We start from the raw sequence: 17,956 nt of genomic DNA, 5'->3' as shown, positions 1-17,956 counted from the left end.
GGCTGGAAAAATGCTGGCCACATGTTGTTAAACAATTTTTATTTTAGCCTATTTTTGATATATATTTATATTCATGTTATATAAAAAATCACAAATTAAGAACTGTCATGAAGAGAGATACTAAAATCTGTTTAACTCGAATTGAAATAATTAGTAATTTAAATTTTTTTGATTCAACCCTATTCCTGAAAAAAGGTCCAATTTGCTTAACACATTTTTTATTGTCGAAACATGATTTTTAACGTTCAGTCATGTAACTTAATCCATTCAGGTTGGGACTACACACCTGATTTGTATTGTTAAAATAAAATTGTTAAAACTGGTTTTCCATTTTCCAGGTTTTCCATTTTCCAGCATGCTTTGCATTTGTAGAGTCATTTTCTTAATTAAGTGTTGTTTTATATGATTTTCGTAAAGAGAAACAGTTGTTAGTGTTTAATGTTCATGTATGTTTGAGATTTAGAAGAGTTTATTATATTTATTATGATTACCATTGTATACTATAGTAGTGCCTTTGCTTATAGAATGTGGGAGGTTACATTTTTACTTGAATTTCTCTTAATCTCAGATCAACATTTTTATTTTATTTCACAATAACTAAAAATATTTGAGTTGAGAACTTGAGAACAAAATATGAAACTTTAACATTTAAAAATCATGCTTGTTTAATTGACATAAATTGGGCAACTTGAACATACTTATATAATTATGAACATAACATAACATAATATATAATTATGATATGGTTATCATGTCAGTGTGCATTTGCATTAACATAGAGGTGAAAACCATGTAAACCTGTTTTATATCTGAATTTTTTGCATAATCTAAAGTCTGCCTTTACCTCAACTATAGTGACAAATGCTCCCCATAGACTTAATCATTGAGTAGGCGTAAGAGAGCTCCCCCTAATGTGATCGAGTCTTTTAATATCAGGCCTGATGGGTGCTGTTAAGACCACTGGCCTGCATACTGAGCAGCTAGGAATTGCCTGCTGAACGTTTCAAGTGATTCATCAACACCTCCAATCTATTGGCCGCATAGGACTTCACATGCGCTCACTGGCAGATATTATTATGACCTCCAAAACAGACGGAAAACCCCTTTGACGAATGATGCAAACATGGCAATCTGGTGAGAGGTAATACACAACCAAACATGGAAATGCATTTGTTGCAGATGAATTGCGATGGGGGAGGGAGAGAGAAAGTATGAAGGTGCTGTATGATTCATCCCCTTTATCTGCGGAGTGCCATGCAGGATGGGTAATGTCCCAGGCGGAGAGGGTTTAATTGTTTCTGATGATAAATATAATTGCGGAGAGGGTTTGGATGTGTAATTTCAGAGAGGCTTTGAAACTGTGGGTGAGATCACTAAGACCGGTATGCTCATCTTTAGGGCTTGTGTTTGGGTTTGTACATTAACTTCAGCATTTCAGAAATGCACAAAACAAGGTCTGGTGTGATGAGATCTCATGAGCTATATGTGGGGTTTTTGTTAACTATAAGCTCTTAGCCAGTCAGCTGTGTGGTTCATTGAGTGTTCTGTATTGGGACCAAGATTTTACATGGGGCATAAAATGGTGACCTGATAAAATACCAGTGTGCAGAGTCATCTGTCAAGTTTGGTTCCCTTCTATTAAAAGGATAGTTTACCCAAAACTGGATTTTTTTCATCATTTATCACCACCTTCATATCATTCCAAACCTGTATGGCTTTCTTTCCTCTGCAGAACACAAAAAGATTTTGAAGCATGTTGGTAACCAACATTGGACCCCATTGACACAAAACTACTGACGCATTTCTCAAAATATCTTCTTTTGTGTTCCACAGAAGAAAGAGTCATATACGGGGTTTAAATAACATAAGGGTAAATAAATGATGACAGGATTTTCATTTTTAGATGAACTATTCCAAATGTATGAAGTAAATCCAAAGGAGAATATATAGTTAACACATTGATAAGTATAGTGTAAATGCATAAAAACAAAGTTAAAAATCACATTTATATTTTGCTACTATAAATGCATATGCTTTGTTTTGTTACATTATTCACTACATTTTACTTGTTTTCCCCCGCTGTCCACAATCCGACAATATCACAACTGTCCTGCAACCCATTTTTAGGTCCAGTTGACAACCACTGTTCTAATGCAACTATGCGTGTGGTAAAAATATACTTGTCAAAGTAAACATACAAATTAAATGAGTCTTCCCCTGACTGTCAACCGTCATTTATCTATAGTGTTATTATGAGGGACATTCACCAGGTATGGCCCAGCCTTTCCGCATGGCTGTGTGGTGTTCGGGTAGGACAGCATCAGTGCACCATTGATTTAATTAGGTCTCCATCTCCTCTGCCTGACAGAAGTTGATTAGAAGCGCCAGATGCCCCATGTGTAATTCCACTGCCAGCTGCCACATAGCTTTGCCAATACTCTATGATTAGTACCCACTGGCAACTGGGCACGGCACAGGTGCCAACTGGAGCCAGGAGAAAGAGGCATGCAGGCTAACGTCCCGCTGCAGAAGAGTGCCGCTGCCCAGGAGGCTGCTTGGAAGTGGGGACAAGGAGACGCCCAAAACGCTTGAAAACTGAGCACAACAGCAGGGAGAACACAGTGAAGACAACCCGAGGGAGCAAGTTAGATCAGTACCAGCTTTCTAAACCTATTTTACTATCAGTAAAGAGGTTAAAAGAAAGATGTGCAGTAAGTTAGGCAGCTCTGTGTTTGAAAGTCTTTTTTCATTATTATTGCTCAGTTTCAAGCTACATTAAAGAGATAGTTCCCCAAAAAATAAAAATTCTGTCATCATTTATTCACCCTCATGTTATGCATAACCTGTATATGACTCTTTCTTCTGTAAAACACAAATGTCTCAGGGGTTTTGTGTCCATACAATGGAAGTCAATGGGAGTGTTTGGTTATCAATGTTCTTCAAAATATCCTCTTTCGTGTTCTGCAGAATAAAGTCATACAAGTTTAAAATGACACAAGGGTGAATAAATTCCATTTCTGAATGAACTAGTCCTTTAAAACAGCACATTTAATTAGTTGCAGATTGTATTCTTGCTGTTTATTGTGCTTGAAGATTTAGCAAAAGGGGCACATCTAGAAGTACGGCCATAAAAGGGGATGACCATCTGCCCTCTGATTTGGATGTGTGGCTGTTTATGTGTTTGTGTGCGAATGTCTAAATCCCTTCCTCCATGCCTACCCATGTGCTGGCTGAATGGGCCATGAAAAGAAGCCAAGTCCAGCACCATAAACGCAATGAGCATACTCATTCACACCCACCACTGCACATGCACATACATAGACACCTACTGAGCCGACAACACCCACAGCTGTGCACTGTTTAAACCTATTGATGAGACAGGCCTTTAACATTGCTCCGTTCAGCATTTTAACGCTCCACAGAAAAGCTGTGCTTGTACTTTGACTGCTAACTCTAAATTTAAACTAAAAAAGCTGCAGCCTCAGCCAACAAACTCTTCACTTCTTTATCCGCAGATTCCACGTCGCTTTACTGTTCGATTTCATCACGTATCAAACATAATTTCCCATGCTTCTCTAAAAGTAAAGATAATTACTACTTGTACTTGTCCCATGATTCTAAGATGTAGAGTACATACGGGGGTAGTAAACCCGTTTTACAGCTGTCAGATATCACGAGTGACCTCTCTTTCCTCCATATGATAAGTTCTGCATTTCCCTTATCTCTGCAAGCTGCAGGATGTTCCTGGAGTCTTACGCAGAGGAGTTCGTATTAAGCTGTGTTGCTCAGGAAATAGGTAGAATTCCTCAACAACCAAGGTTCCCCACTACAGGAAACACAGCCCGGCTCAACAGGCAACCGTGACTCAACCCAGACCCAGTCGTGAAATCAAGAACAGTCGGACAGGAAGAGGGAATACAAGGTGGTTGTGTGCAGCTGGCTTAGTATGGTTCACTTAAAGGTGCTTTATGTTGTTGTTACCTGTGTAGATGAATCTGCCCGGTGTACCTTTGCAGAACTGTTTTGACTTGTAGGACAGAGTGACCTCCACGACCCCAGGAATGTGTCTGGGAGGAGTCTGAACTCGAATGGCGTGAGGGGTTATAAGCTGGAAGAGAAGATGACAAGTGACATGTTTATAGATGCTATTCTGTTTTTCGTGCCTCCTGTCAGTTTTGTTGTCAAAATAATATGTCCAAAAGAAAAATCAATGACGTTAAAAAGGGACTCAAATCAATTCAAGGTTTTCTGTCAATACCACATACTGATAATAAAATATTTCTTTTTTTTAAATATTAAAGGTTTTTTTACAAAGAGTAAGTATCGTATTAGAGGACGGAGTAAAAACAAATGTTTCTGTGATCCTTAACAACGGTGACCTTTGCTCTCTTATCTTAATATAAGAAATATTGAAATGTCTTTGAAGAAACGTCATGTGAGAGGTCATTGAGGTCATTGGTAATCACTTGCTTCAGAAATGACCTTTTCCCTTAAATCCATATGATGACACAAATCTATCCAACCAATGAGAGCTCAACTGGGGTTGAACACGGTCCCAAACATTACATAATCAAAATCCAGTCCACAATCACCCTTTCTGTATCTACATTTCCTAACACTTGAGACACCCCAACAGCCGTTTGATTTGAAAAATATTTAGTTTTGCAAATCCCTAAAAACATGTATTCAGGTTACCCCGTTCTACCTGCAACTGAATTAGCTGAGCTATTAAACCAGACTGCTTAGACAAATAATAGTCTGTGACTGCTTGCGATGTTCGAGCACTTTGATTTGAAGAGGATCCGTGCTTCTACAAAGCATCCGTGAGCGCTCAGTATTCCTGCAAAAGCTGTCATATTCAAAGCCAGCCGTACTGGCACTGCATTACATGGCTTTAAACTGTCCCTTTCATTGCTCACTTAGCTGGGCTTTTATATGCCAGACACTGCACTTCTCACCTCTCAGATAAATATGGCATTGTCAATAAGAGGCTTTTATAGAATTACCTCTTTCATCTAGCTGCTCTCAACACAAGTGGTGCCGAAACTCAAAGAATAGAGAGCGACTAAAGAAGATAGAAATACAAGGCAACAGACAGACACGCTGAAAAGCACTTGACCAGATGAAGCTGTGTTAAGGCAGCTAACACCGTGTCTACACCGGGGTCGCGCCACATCCAGTGTGGACAAAATGTACAATTATAATGGGTTCTAATGCGTCTTTTGTCGTGCCGCGTCGTGCCCTGTGTAGACACGGTGTAAGCGCTACTTTTAAAAGCAATTACATTTCTTTTTTTTATGTAGAAACTATTACAGGTTGCAAATGATACTCAGTATTTCTATCTATTAATATTGCAACCTTTTGTCAGACGTTCAGTTTCCTATCATAGGTGTTATTTCCAGTATTTTTTTCGTAACATTTATTTTGCTCATTTATCGCTGGCTGTAATTCTTAAATCTCTATTTTTTTCTGACGAAGTTGGTTGACAAGGGAAGTTTTGCTGTTTAAACTACCAAAACATAACAGGCTGGTGGCCATTAAAGCAGATTTTTCCAACATGGCTTCTAGAGCTTGGTAGAAGTGAACATGACCACACATTTTACAACCAAAGTTTGGAATTGAACAACATTGATTGCACTGTAAGGAACCTGACCTCACTCCAGACCAGCATTGTGCCAAAGATGACCTGTAGGCCGTCGAAGAAGTTATCTCCTATGATGATGACTGTGGCACCACCAGTTGTCCAGCCTTCACTGGGACTAATGGCCTTAATGCAGGGAGTGGCTGTTTTAGAGAAAGACAGAGAGGTTAGGTGTCGTAAGAATGAGTGGAATAACATATTTACATGTTACTGTTGTCATAGCTAAATATAAACATATTTATAAAAAGGCATAAATTACAACTGCATGTATTTGTCTGTACACATCAAGAGAAGACACCTGAAAAAAGATTATGCGAAAATGTCAAGAGGCATCCGAATAAACATCTGGAAGCAGCCAGCAAATCATCGCTTGTTCGCATCACCTGTGACATCATTTCATGCACAGACTAGTACAGAACAGTTAGGAAATCAATCTAAACCTGTGCAACTGATTTTTTCCTCATTACTGCAAATAGATTTATGAGGCGCGGTCTATCAGGAAGGTTTAAGCCCAGCTTAATGACAAGTGACTGATTCATTAGAGTCGTCACATATGATTAGACTGTGGCCGTTCCTCTGCGGCGTCCCCATATGCTTCGCGACAGCGGTGCGGGCATGAGAGATGACGCTCAGTCGCCCATCATTTATCTCAATCTATCCAGCACAGGAACGCGGTTCACTGCTGTGGTTGCCCGGTAATCACCATTAGAGTAACTATAAACATCTCTCTAGCCGTGTTTAGATTGGCGCCAAATGGCATATACCAGATAGAAGCACTGTTTTACAGTCCCTGACAATTTACTCTGTCGGTTCAGAGTGTTCTGTATTTACTACAGTTTTTCCATTTCACAATTCTCGCTGCTGAGAGAAAACGCTCTGACTTGCATTAGAAGAAAACAGTGTTTACAATGCGTGTGCATGCCTTTTCTGCACTGAAGTCAATTCCAAAATCAACCTCGAGAGCAATGCACACTCATCTCAGAGAATGAAAATAAATGCTTGCTCACCTTCGCTCACTATACACAATGGAAACGTAAGCTAAATTTTAGGGCTGTCAAGCGATGAATCGCTTCCAGAATGAAAGTTTGGGTTTACATAATATATGTCTGTGAACTCTGCATATACATTTCGTATTTATAAACACATACACATACATGTACACATACTAAGGAGATATTTGTATGTATTTATTTATAATTACCAAGAATTTAAATGCTATATAAATGTTTATTTATTTGCATATTTTTCTTAAATACATGCATATACTGTTTGTGTATGTTTTTATAAATACAAAAATAACGTGCACAGTGCACAGACATATATTATGTGAGCACAAACTTTTATTCTGGATGTGATTAATCATGACTACTACTAAATTTGTAAAGTTTAAAGTTCTCTTAATGTTTTTTAATGTTTTCATTTTTAATGTTTTAATGTATGCGCTATGGCATTTGGTTTTACTACAACATTACATTGTTTGTCATGCTACGAACGTGTGGGACAAGATTAAATCAAGTTTGCACACGTTCTGAACACATTTACAATAACATGATTGTTCATAATTTGAAACAGAAAAAAGAAACACGCAAAAGAGAAAAAATATCATATTGTCTTCTATTATTTCCATGTGTAGAAGAAAACGTAAAGTGTTCCCGGCATGGTTTTTAAGTTTCCCAACAGGTCTCAGTCGGGGATTATAAAAGTTTATAAAAAAGTCTGTGCAATTTTGATTGGTGGATACACATAGATTATTAACACAGAATTTGTGAATTATAATTAAGACGTGGTCATTTTTTGCAATAACTCATTGCATTAAGGGCCATTAACTCATTTTATGCTCATGATGGAGAAAAAACACAGATGCTCTGACCCTTAAAAAACGCACTCATTGCAACAGGCAAAACCATGCAACTCCTCTCCCAACTCCACAGTGCTTACACACTATACTTCACTTCTAAAACCCACAGGCTCTGTTGAACAAACTAAGAGTTGTTGAATTACAAACAACACTGGTAAAAGCAAAAAACAGCGTAATGGCACAACGAGGAGACGGATAAGTGAAAAGGGCTGTCAGCAGCGGCCCCCTGGAGCTGTGCTTATGAAAGCCGTAATTCCCCTCTGCTTTTGTTCCAGGCATGAACGTAATTAATGAAATCTGAGGGTCAGAATAGAAAAGATCACTCAGTGATGACTCCACAATAGCCCCACACCTTCTCCAAACCCCTCCTTTCTTTCCCTCTGGGGCCGGTCGAGACCACGAATGCTAATTCTGGTTGATTATACACACACCTTTATTAAATATTACACTGACCCCATGTGCGCAGGGCGGCGGGGGGCAGGTGCGAGCGCTTGTTTTATGACACTCGTGCAAATGTCAGGAGCGACGAAGTTCGCCAGCCACAGAGAAATCCAGAGTCCTTACAGCAGTCGATCAAAAGGCCAGGCGCACTGGGACACTCTGAGAAAACAGCGGCCAGCCATAAAAATTCAACACCTTAATGAGTTTAAATTTCATTTCAGCATGTTGAACTTTGGCACCGGATTCTGAAGCTTGGTGTCTCACTGAAGGCGCTTTAACCGACTAATTACTGCTGTTCCAATTTGCTGCAGGATTTAAATAGAAGGAAAAGACATGAGGGGGGAAAAAGAAAGTCCTCTGAGACAGCTGTCGGATCCAGAGAAGAAGAGAGTCTGTCACAGGCAGCTCTGTTGTCCTCCGTGACTCTGGAACGGGGACTAAACACACATTCTTTAACAAGCGTCACACACGGATCAGACTGTGGGCTGGACCCCGGGGAGGGCTATGGGGCTTACGCTTGTGTGATACAGCGTTACTCGTACGATACGATGGTGCACCTAACTGAGGCGGACGTATGGGTTCGTGGGAACACGGTGGAGGCAGATGGCTTGTGCCGTTCAGTGCTGCCGATCAACCTCAACTGAGCTGAGACGAGGTTGTAGGCCTACCTTGCACACTAATGTGTGTGTCAGCCACCGGCAATGCCCTGGGAAGAGTGAGCTACAGTAAGATAAAAGCAGGTAAGATTGAGAATCTACAAAAAAAGGAGCAAAAAAATGGCGAAACAGTGTGTATTTTTTTCAACTGAAGAAGGTCAGAGACAGGGCCAGTTCTAGGATTTTAGTCTTTGACTATTTTTTTATAAATCACAAAAGCATCTGTTTATAAGTTACATGCATATTTGAAGATAAATCTTTCTTATGCTATTTTATATGATAAAAATTATAATATAAAATAATATATTATTAACAACTTGCTTTCAAATGTTTTGCTGTCACATCATAGGACACATCACACATGTATGGTATTTTTGTTCATTTCCTCACTTTTCTCTGTATTTTTGCTAAGTTCATTTTGCTTACTCATTAAACATACTAAAATTGATATCTTGCAATTCAGCGATTGTGGCATTTTTTGGTGAGTTAGAAAAATAATCTTTAAAACAGCAGTGTTCAGTGACGCATATGTCTAAAAGGCTTCCAAAAAACTCCAAAAATAATCTTCAAAGCATATTTGATACCATCCTGATCCTCATCCCTGATTTTCGCATGTTTTACTATAGGTATATTGCTTTTTAAACAGCATTACATATTTTAAATTAAGGGACAAGATTTAAACACAAGAACATTTCAATAACCCCCAAATACCCAAATCTCCTTAAACCAACTGAACTAACTCAAATATTCTGCATGTTGTAATTTTCAGAAGTGGTGTAATCCAGTTTGCCACAGCTAGGCCTTTCCCAGATCTAATGTGCTCTTTTTGCGCGAGCTGTGCAGCGGGTTACCGCTGGGCAATAATGCAATTTGGCATCTTGATAAACCAGGAGAGATGAAGAGGAACGGAGAAGCAATCTGTGATGGTAATCTTGGCCTAAAACTACTCTTTTGCAGGGTGCTGAAATTGTGCATGGATTAACCAGATGGTGGAACGTGAATCCATCTGATAGGATTAAACTTTGGTGCCTCTTCTGCCGCCATCTGTTCCCTTATGCTGCATGGACACACGCACTCGCTTTTACGTGCGCACACATCTCAAACGCACGAGTACAATACGTTTCTCTACATACGTTGAGCCCCGCGGACACCTCTTTCCAACAGAGTGCGTTACTGACATGACCTTACGAATTGCTGCCCCTATTTTACCCTAGTCTCTGGAGCCCAGAACAATAAATCCACACAAGCACAAACACACACACGCACACACACTGTCTGACAGATCAGGATTGTTAGCTGAAAAGGAGTGGAAATATTTTGAAACTGATGCAATAATAGACAAGAGTGGCCAAGCAAAGCTACGCTGCAGGAATGTTGGTTGTGGGCAGGCCTGACAGAATCTGTGAAGAAATCTATAGAATTTATTGTAAAATTGAATTAAACGTGGTGGTATACTACTTATATGCTACTATAAACCGTTGAATTCATTAAATATTTATTATTTAAACTTGAACACAAGGAGTTGGGCATGCGTAAAACTTCTTGCTATGGTACATTCCACATGGGCCTTGTTACTTAAAGCTCCGTCTTCCTGGGGTCCTGCGTTGCTCTCCAAGAAAAATACTCCTATATGGCCATGTCAGGTTTTTTCATTAGACATAATGAAGAATTACAGTATAATCCTGACAGTGTCAGAAATAATCCCACACTTTCTGTACGAAAAAGGGGAGTGAAGGGAAATTCATAAAAGGCCCCACAATTTTTCAGCATGTTCAGGGATTAGGCACACCGTCTTTTTTTTAATCTTCTCTGCGCTATGGAAACTATGCTTAAAGGCAGATGACTTCCCCAAGAGAATAGAGCCAGTGATTTAACACAAGAACTAAATCACCATCATCAAATCATCATCATTCAAATCCTTACTGTCTCATCACAAATGGAGGTTAACAGTCCAACTGAAAAATATGCTCTCCTCCAGAGCCATCGCAGATATAAATGAAAAAATGATTGGATTTGATTGCAACTGAGGATCAAATCAGAGCTCAAATCATCTCCACGTGTTATTAGAGGGATTTAGGAGGGCCTTATAACCTGTTAGTAGCCCAACAGTACACAGCTGAGAAATGAGGGAGAGCAGAGATAGCCGTGCATCTCTCAGGAAATAAATGCTCAATGCTTAAGCCTTAGAGGTCTCATAATACACATGTTTAAATCTAAAGAGAAAAGGCCGCATGGGGAATGTTGCTCTTTTCAAAGCCTGTGCAGGATGCCCTGGTGGATTGTGGGTGCATGAAGATGTGATGCTGTGTAGCATCCGTGCTGTTGGAGTCCTGCTTGTCTTTCAGACACAAAAGCACATATGAAAGTATGTGCATTACCCACCAGGCCACATCTTCAATGGTGTTTATAAGTTGATTGAAAGGAACAGTACATTGCATGGCATCATGGGCAACCATCTGTGCGAACTGTAGCACAGGAGCAAAACCATCTGAAACCTTTTCAACTACATTGAGTGTGACAAAGTGGCTTAGTTTTGCTGAATGCAGATTGCTCTGTGCTTGGGACCTTACTGTTATTAGTTGACCGTGTGCAAATAAAAGAGTTTGTTGAGTGAGAAAAGTACTATGTGCTGAAATTTTCTCACAAGTGCATTGGATGCTGGGATGCACTACATCACACAGGCATTGCAAACACTGTCTGTTTTTTTCTATTTTCTTGCATTACCTTTCTCTTTCCTCTTTTCTTTCTTGCAAAATTACATGATTTAATTCAAAGCGTGAGATGTGTAAGCAATATGCACAGCATGTCAAAAATATGTAAGCAAAAACACCCAAAGGACTTTTTTATTGCTCAACAATTGATGTTTTATTGCTTTCATTGATTGAGTTCTCAGATATGTTTAGAATAAGTATCAAGTTTGTCTCAAATTCCTCGAGAGAAAGAAAAATAGACAATTGTTGACACAGTAAGAGTACACAGCTACAAAATTAAAATGGAGAGAGAAGCCCAGATAATTTAGTCTTGGAAGAATCTGATGAGAAATATTTTAGCTCGGCATAAAATTTCAGACTGCAAACTGTGGAAAATCTGAGCACAGATCAAGACATTAAGATATCTTCTGAAACTCTACAAAACACATGTGATGGCTCATGCAAAAGTTTCCATTTCCTCATTGTCTCCGAAAACCGCACGCATCTAAACAAATAGACAAACACAAATGTACACTCACCGTGTTCTAGGTATGACTGAGTGCCCTCAGAGGGATCCAGCCTACGAGCTCTGCGTCCATGTTTAGAGTTATTGTGTACAAACATGTTATCTGACACTGCCAGCACATGACCGTCCACGCTGACCGTCGTAGACACCACCACCTAAAAAAATGAAGACAGCATAAAGACATGCTCTGTCCGTGTGTGCAAATATGTGGATAAAACATCTGTCCAGCTGAAGTACCACATACACAGTATATGTGTGTAAGTAGCTGCTGACTGATAAATTGACATACAGGCACATTTCACCAGAGGGTCTAGAACAATGACAGCAGCTAACAGCTCTCGCTTGTAATGCAGGATCCCACACTCACACAAACACACAGACTAGAGGTATCCAACAGTATCTGATGAGCCTCTTGATTTAAATGGCTCTCAGGCTTTGAGAGGTCTCTCAAGCTCAAGAGAGGAAGAGGCTTGATGAGACTTGGCAAACACAGCTTACATTATCTCTGTTCTGGACAGCCCTTCCTTCCCTCAAAGCTTTCTGTTACTCTCTAATAGCATCTTCTCAATGCTTTTCTCTTTAGCTATTCTCCATTACTCATTTAGAAACATTGTATAATGCATTCCACTGTAGTTAAAATACATTCAAATATGCATATAGTCTGTGTCACGATATTTCTGTTTTAATGTACACGAACTAAAGATGTGTGTGTGGTTTCTGTGCCACTAGTGGCATCAAACTGAATAGCAAACATAAGCATTGCTTTACGTATCTTTCAGAAATGCTCAATGTTTACTGAGTACATCAATCTGGCTTTAGTTCCCTTTCTGTCGGTCTCTCGACGTTGTGTCGAACCGACAGATTGGGGTTTGTCTTGAGAACCTATCATCTTCTGAGTATTTTGAAAAGGCCAATGAAAATTGGCGAATGAAATTTGTATGCCGGACTCCTACCCGGATGTCTGGGTATAAAAGGGAAGCCGGCATGCTCATTCATTCACCTTTTGTTCTTCGGCGCCTACGCATCGATGAGCTACACAGCGATCTTTAGTGATCATTTTCCTGCTGGAATCTATGACATGGTGCAGCGAACGGTCCCTTCCTGCAGTGACTCTCCCCTGGGCGTCTCGGCAGTTCCGTAGGTGTTCGAGCAAATTTCCTTTTCTAAAAGAGCTAAATTTCTCCAGCGTGGTTGTCCCGCTGTTCTCATGGGTGCAACACACTCATCGAGGAGGGGGATGGACACGATGCCTGCTTCCAGTACGCTGGGGCAGACGTTGTGGAAACATCCTGCCCACACTGCGTGCGGTTGACGATTCAGACGTTGCGTCACGGGTGGCTGTGTTCCCACGGGACTCAGCCACCACCTCGTTTGCTCCCCGTTCCGTAGCGGCAGGACTACGGCCCTGCCGTCCTCTACGGCAAGCAGCGAGGGTGATATGAGGATTACTGTGAGCGATAATCTGCCAGCCACTGGCTCACGGACCGTTCGCACCTCGTCTCGCTCGTCTGACCGTTCCCCAGGAGACGGTCCCACCGTCTTATTCCTCAATCACGTATTCGGACACGATGCGTGATGATGAGATGTCTCTTGCAGCAACGATTCCTCGGGCTCCCTCCCTCGGGGGGTCGAGCCCAGGAAGAAGCGGGCGTCGAAATGTCAGCCATGCTTTCCCGGGCCGCCGTGAGTGTTAGGCTGCAGTGCCCGCACTTCCTCTCCCAGCGCTCGCGGCTGGCTACATGGCGCCTCAGGTTTGAGCGCGGCTCCAAGCCGCGCCCCGCCCCCAGTGCCGTGTTTACCGGAAGTGCATGAGGAACTTAGTAAGACCTGGAACGCCCCCTTTCCGACACGTTTCACGTCAAACAAAGTTCTGTCACCCTCTCTTCCTCTCGAGGTTGAGACAGCTAGAGGATACGTCGATGTCCCCCAGGTGGAGTGTGCCGCCGCTGTGCACTCGTGCCCATAGGCGGCAGCCACCTGGGGGGGCTCGACCTAGACTCCCGTCCAAAGCATGTGGGGTGTCGGCATCTCTGGTGTCGAGAGCTTACATTGCGGCGGACCAAGCTTCCTCCTCTCTCCACGCTATGGCTCCTGCCAGGCCAGGGCGTTGAGAGAGCTCCACGGGGGTAAGACCGACCCAGCGCTTATGCAGGAACTCCGCGCCTCCACCGGCCTCACTCTACGGGCGACCAAGGTGACCATGCGGGCCCTGGGTCGGACGATGTCCACATTTATGGTCCATGAGAAACTCCTATGGCCGAACCTTGTGCAGATGAGTAACGCCGAGAAGGTCCGCTTTCTCGACGCACCGTCTCGCAAGGGGGGGGGGGGGCTGGTTGGTGATACTGTCGAGCCGCAGTTCTCGACAGTAAAGAAGCAGTCCTCCCGTGCCGCGACTCGGCCGCCTTGGCCATCAAGTCCCGTGCACCGTCTGCTTCCCAGCAGCCCTGGTCCTATTCGACGCCCTCCAGCTCTGGCGCCCCCCACTCAGGTGGCCCCCCTGGAAGAGACAGCGAAGAGGAGACCATCGCCCCATCAGCAGCTGCGGCGAAAGCAGAAGCGGCCCTCATGGGAAGACCTCAGGGGGATCGAGGCTACCATTGGGCCTGACCCCAGCCACATTGCTGGGAAATCGGATAGGGACGGATCCTGCCCCGTCTCACCATCTGATGGCCCCCTCCGGGGGGCTAGCGCCCACTTACTCTCAAAAAAGAGAGTTTCCTCTCTCTCTGGGCTATCACAGCCACTCCCACCCTCTGCACGACGGTGAACGGCAACTCGACGATGCGTCACGGCGAAGCGCAATGTCGAGTATAAACACCAGCCCTCAGCACTCTCAGTCAGACAGTGCGTTGAGCTGCAGTTGCCAGGCAGGAAAAACAGCAGAGCCGATCTCCTCCCCGGGGGACCTCCCCCGGCAAGGAATCCGTACTGCTAGCCATCGAACCACCCCCCGGGGGGACAATGAAAACGATCGAACCTTTAGTCCCCCTGTCACATTTCTGGGAGCCTGGCTCCGGCTTCCCAGACTGTCATGCTGGCTAGGGAAGACGATCCGTCTCGGCTATGCGATCCAGTTCACCACATGCCCGCCCAAGTTTCAGGGCATCCGATATACCTCAGTCAGAGGCAAGGATGCTCCCGTACTTCGGGCCGAGGTCGCCACCCTTCTGGCGAAGGGAGTGATCGAGCCCGTCCCACCAGCCGAGATGTTCAACGGGTTTTACAGCCTGTACTTCAGCCTGTACTGTCCGTCAGGTGTCAGGACTGGTTCATGGCAATCGACCTGAAGGACGCGTACTTTCATGTCTCGATCCTCCCTCGACATCGGCCGTTCCTACGGTTCGCGTTCGAGGGACGGGCATATCAGTACAGGGTCCTCCCCTTCGGTCTGTCCCTGTCTCCACGGGTCTTTACGAAGGTCGTGGAAGCCGCCCTCCTTCCCAGGGGAAGGAGGTGTGCGGGTACTAAATAGGGCTGTGCGATTTGGGGAAAATATCTAATTGCGATTTTTTTGACAGACATTGCGATTGCGATTTGATTTGCGATTTTAACTTTTCTAATTCAAGCTTAAGCTCAATATTGTTGTGTGGAGCACAATATGGGTATAGTTACCCTGCTGAAAGAAAACAACAACAAAAAACATTACAGAAATTTTAATTGTTTCCATTTAAAACCATTACAAAATTCATTTTTGTAGTGTGTTTTTGGGCATTATTCAAATATTGGTTCCCAGCTTCCAGATCTTACAGAGATTACAGAGCTTACATCACACCAATAGAATCCAAATACCAGTGTACACTATTATAGTTTCCATTAAAACAAATACAACTCCCATATTGTAACCCTTAAATCCATAACATTTTCTATTGTGTTAGTGAATTATTAAAATAGTTCATAGGTTACATAGGCTGATTTATAATTTATGATTTATATGCGCGTCAGGTTTAAACGGCTCGTCCGCGAGACGCGCGAGTATGACACAGGCTGTGTGTGCGCATCAAGTTTAAACGGCTCGTCCGCGAGACGCGCGAGTATGACACAGGCTGTGTGTGCGCATCAGGTTTAAACGGCTCGTCCGCGAGACGCGGCGAAGTGTCGAGTGTGTGCAGGCTGTGTGTGCGGTCTTCTGAATTGGACGGTTCTTTAGTATTTATTTGCCTAATATGATCGATCTGACTCTGCAGATGCCATAATAACACACTCTCTCTCTCTCCTGCCTTATGTTGTTTTTTTTTTAATGTAGGACGTTTACGCAGTTGGCTAGGGCAGTGCTGATAGGCATAACAGAGGTGCGCTCACTCAGTTGGTTAGCAAGAATGCCACTCAAAGCGGGCTTGGAACAGACGCGTTTCTTATTTTTCACATCGCTTCCACATCGCAGCCTCTTGCGATTAGAAAATCGCAACGTCTCACATCGCGATTGCGATTCGATTTCGATTAATCGTTCAGCCCTAGTACTAAACTATCTCGACGACTGGCTCATCTTGGCTCACTCTTGACATCTGTTGTGTACACACAGGGACCTGGTGCTCTGGCACCTAGATCAGTTGGGGCTACAGGTCAACTGAGAAAAGAGCAAGCTCTGCCCGGTGCAGAGCATCCTCTTTCTCGGTATGGAACTCGACTCTGTCCCCATGACAGCGCGACTGACTATAGAGCGTGCCCAGTCAGTGTTAAACAATTCCCCTGAAACAATTTCAGAGTCTCCTGGGATACATGGTATCCTCGGCGGGGGTGGTCCCCCTCGGGTCGATGCACATGCGACCGCTCCAACACTGGCTACAGAGTCAGGTTCCTTGGAGAGCATGGCACACCGGCAGCAGGCGTATGGTCATCACGCTTTTTTGCCGACGCACCCTAACCCCCTGGTCTCCCATGACTTTCTTGCGGACAAGGGGACGTCCTGGTGACGACGGATGCCTCCCTGCAGGGTTGGGGTGCCGTGTGCAACAGGCACGCAGTGTCAGGGCGGTGGACTGGCCCCCGCCTGCGTTGGCATATCAACTGCCTAGAGTTGTTGGCTGTGCTACTTGCACTGAGGAGGCTACTACCTCTCGTGCAGGACAAGCACGTGCTGGTCCGGTCGGACAGCACAGCTGCCGTGGCGTATATCAATCATCAGGGTGGCATTCGCTCACGGCAGCTAACACGACTCGCCCGGCGCCTTCTCCTCTGAAGTCAGCAGGTGATCAGGTCCCTGCGAACCACACACATCCCGGGCGTCCTGAACCAGACAGCCGATGCGCTCTCTCGTCAGTCGACGCCTCGCGGAGAGTGGCGACTCCATCCCCGCGCAGTCCGGCTCATTTGGGAGCAGTTCGGCCAGGCACAGGTGGACCTGTTTGCCTCCCCGGACTCCACCCATTGTCCGCTTTGGTACTCCCTGACCGAGGCACCCCTCGGCACGGATGCCCTTGCGCACAGCTGGCTGCGGGACAAGCGGAAGTACGCCTTCCCCCCAGTGAGCCTCATTGCACAGGTCTTGTGCAAGGCCAGGGAAGAGGAGCATTAAGTGGTACTAGTTACGCCCCATTGTCCTAACCAGGACTTGGTTCTCGGAGCTAAGGCTCTTGACAACAACTCCCCCCTGGCCGCTCCCCCTGGTGAAGGACCTGCTTTCCCAGGGGAAGGGGCACATTACGGCATCCCAGGCAGAACCTTGGAACCTCCATGTCTGGACGGGATGAGGAGATCCTGAGTGGCCCACCCCCTGTCTGGTTGCGACATCACTCAGGCTAGGGCCTCGGCCACTAGGCGGCTATACGCCCATAAGTGGCGCCTGTTCTCATCCTGGTGCTCTTCTCGGTGAGAAGACCCGCGGAGTTGCTCTATCGGGAACGGGCTGTCCCTTCCTCAAGAGAGACTGGGGAGTAACCTCTCCCCCCTCCACACTGGGAGTGTATGTAGCCGCTACGGCCGCACATCCGGGGAGGAATCCGGCATACAAATTTCATTCGCCAATTTTCATTGGCCTTTTCAAAATACTCAGAAGATGATAGGTTCTCAAGACAAACCCCAATCTGTCAGTTCTACACAATGTCTCGTTCCCTCTATCAGGGAACTGAGGTTACATCCTTAACCAAGACGTTTTCTGGGATATAGATATTTTATCAAAACACACACTTCAGCTTTATGCTTTTG

General features: G+C 44.1%; 1 protein-coding gene across 3 annotated transcripts in view; it reads right to left on the bottom strand.

Annotated features, from left to right (window-relative positions):
• Positions 1-17,956, bottom strand: part of ebf1a (EBF transcription factor 1a) — a 126,524-nt gene that overhangs the window by 27,079 nt on the left and 81,489 nt on the right. For all 3 annotated transcript variants that reach the window (XM_057349501.1, XM_057349502.1, XM_057349503.1), the window contains exons 8-10: positions 11,826-11,967; positions 5,654-5,784; positions 3,982-4,108 (exon numbers count right to left, since the gene is read on the bottom strand). In XM_057349501.1, coding sequence (XP_057205484.1) covers positions 3,982-4,108; positions 5,654-5,784; positions 11,826-11,967 — 400 coding nt within the window. The remainder of the gene's footprint in view (positions 1-3,981; positions 4,109-5,653; positions 5,785-11,825; positions 11,968-17,956) is intronic.

Source organism: Triplophysa rosa, linkage group LG13 (assembly GCF_024868665.1).
Source record: "Triplophysa rosa linkage group LG13, Trosa_1v2, whole genome shotgun sequence".
Classification (NCBI taxonomy): Eukaryota; Metazoa; Chordata; class Actinopteri; order Cypriniformes; family Nemacheilidae; genus Triplophysa; species Triplophysa rosa.
The sequence above is the reverse complement of the archived record's forward strand: the minus strand, read 5'-3'. Positions and strand labels throughout refer to the sequence as shown.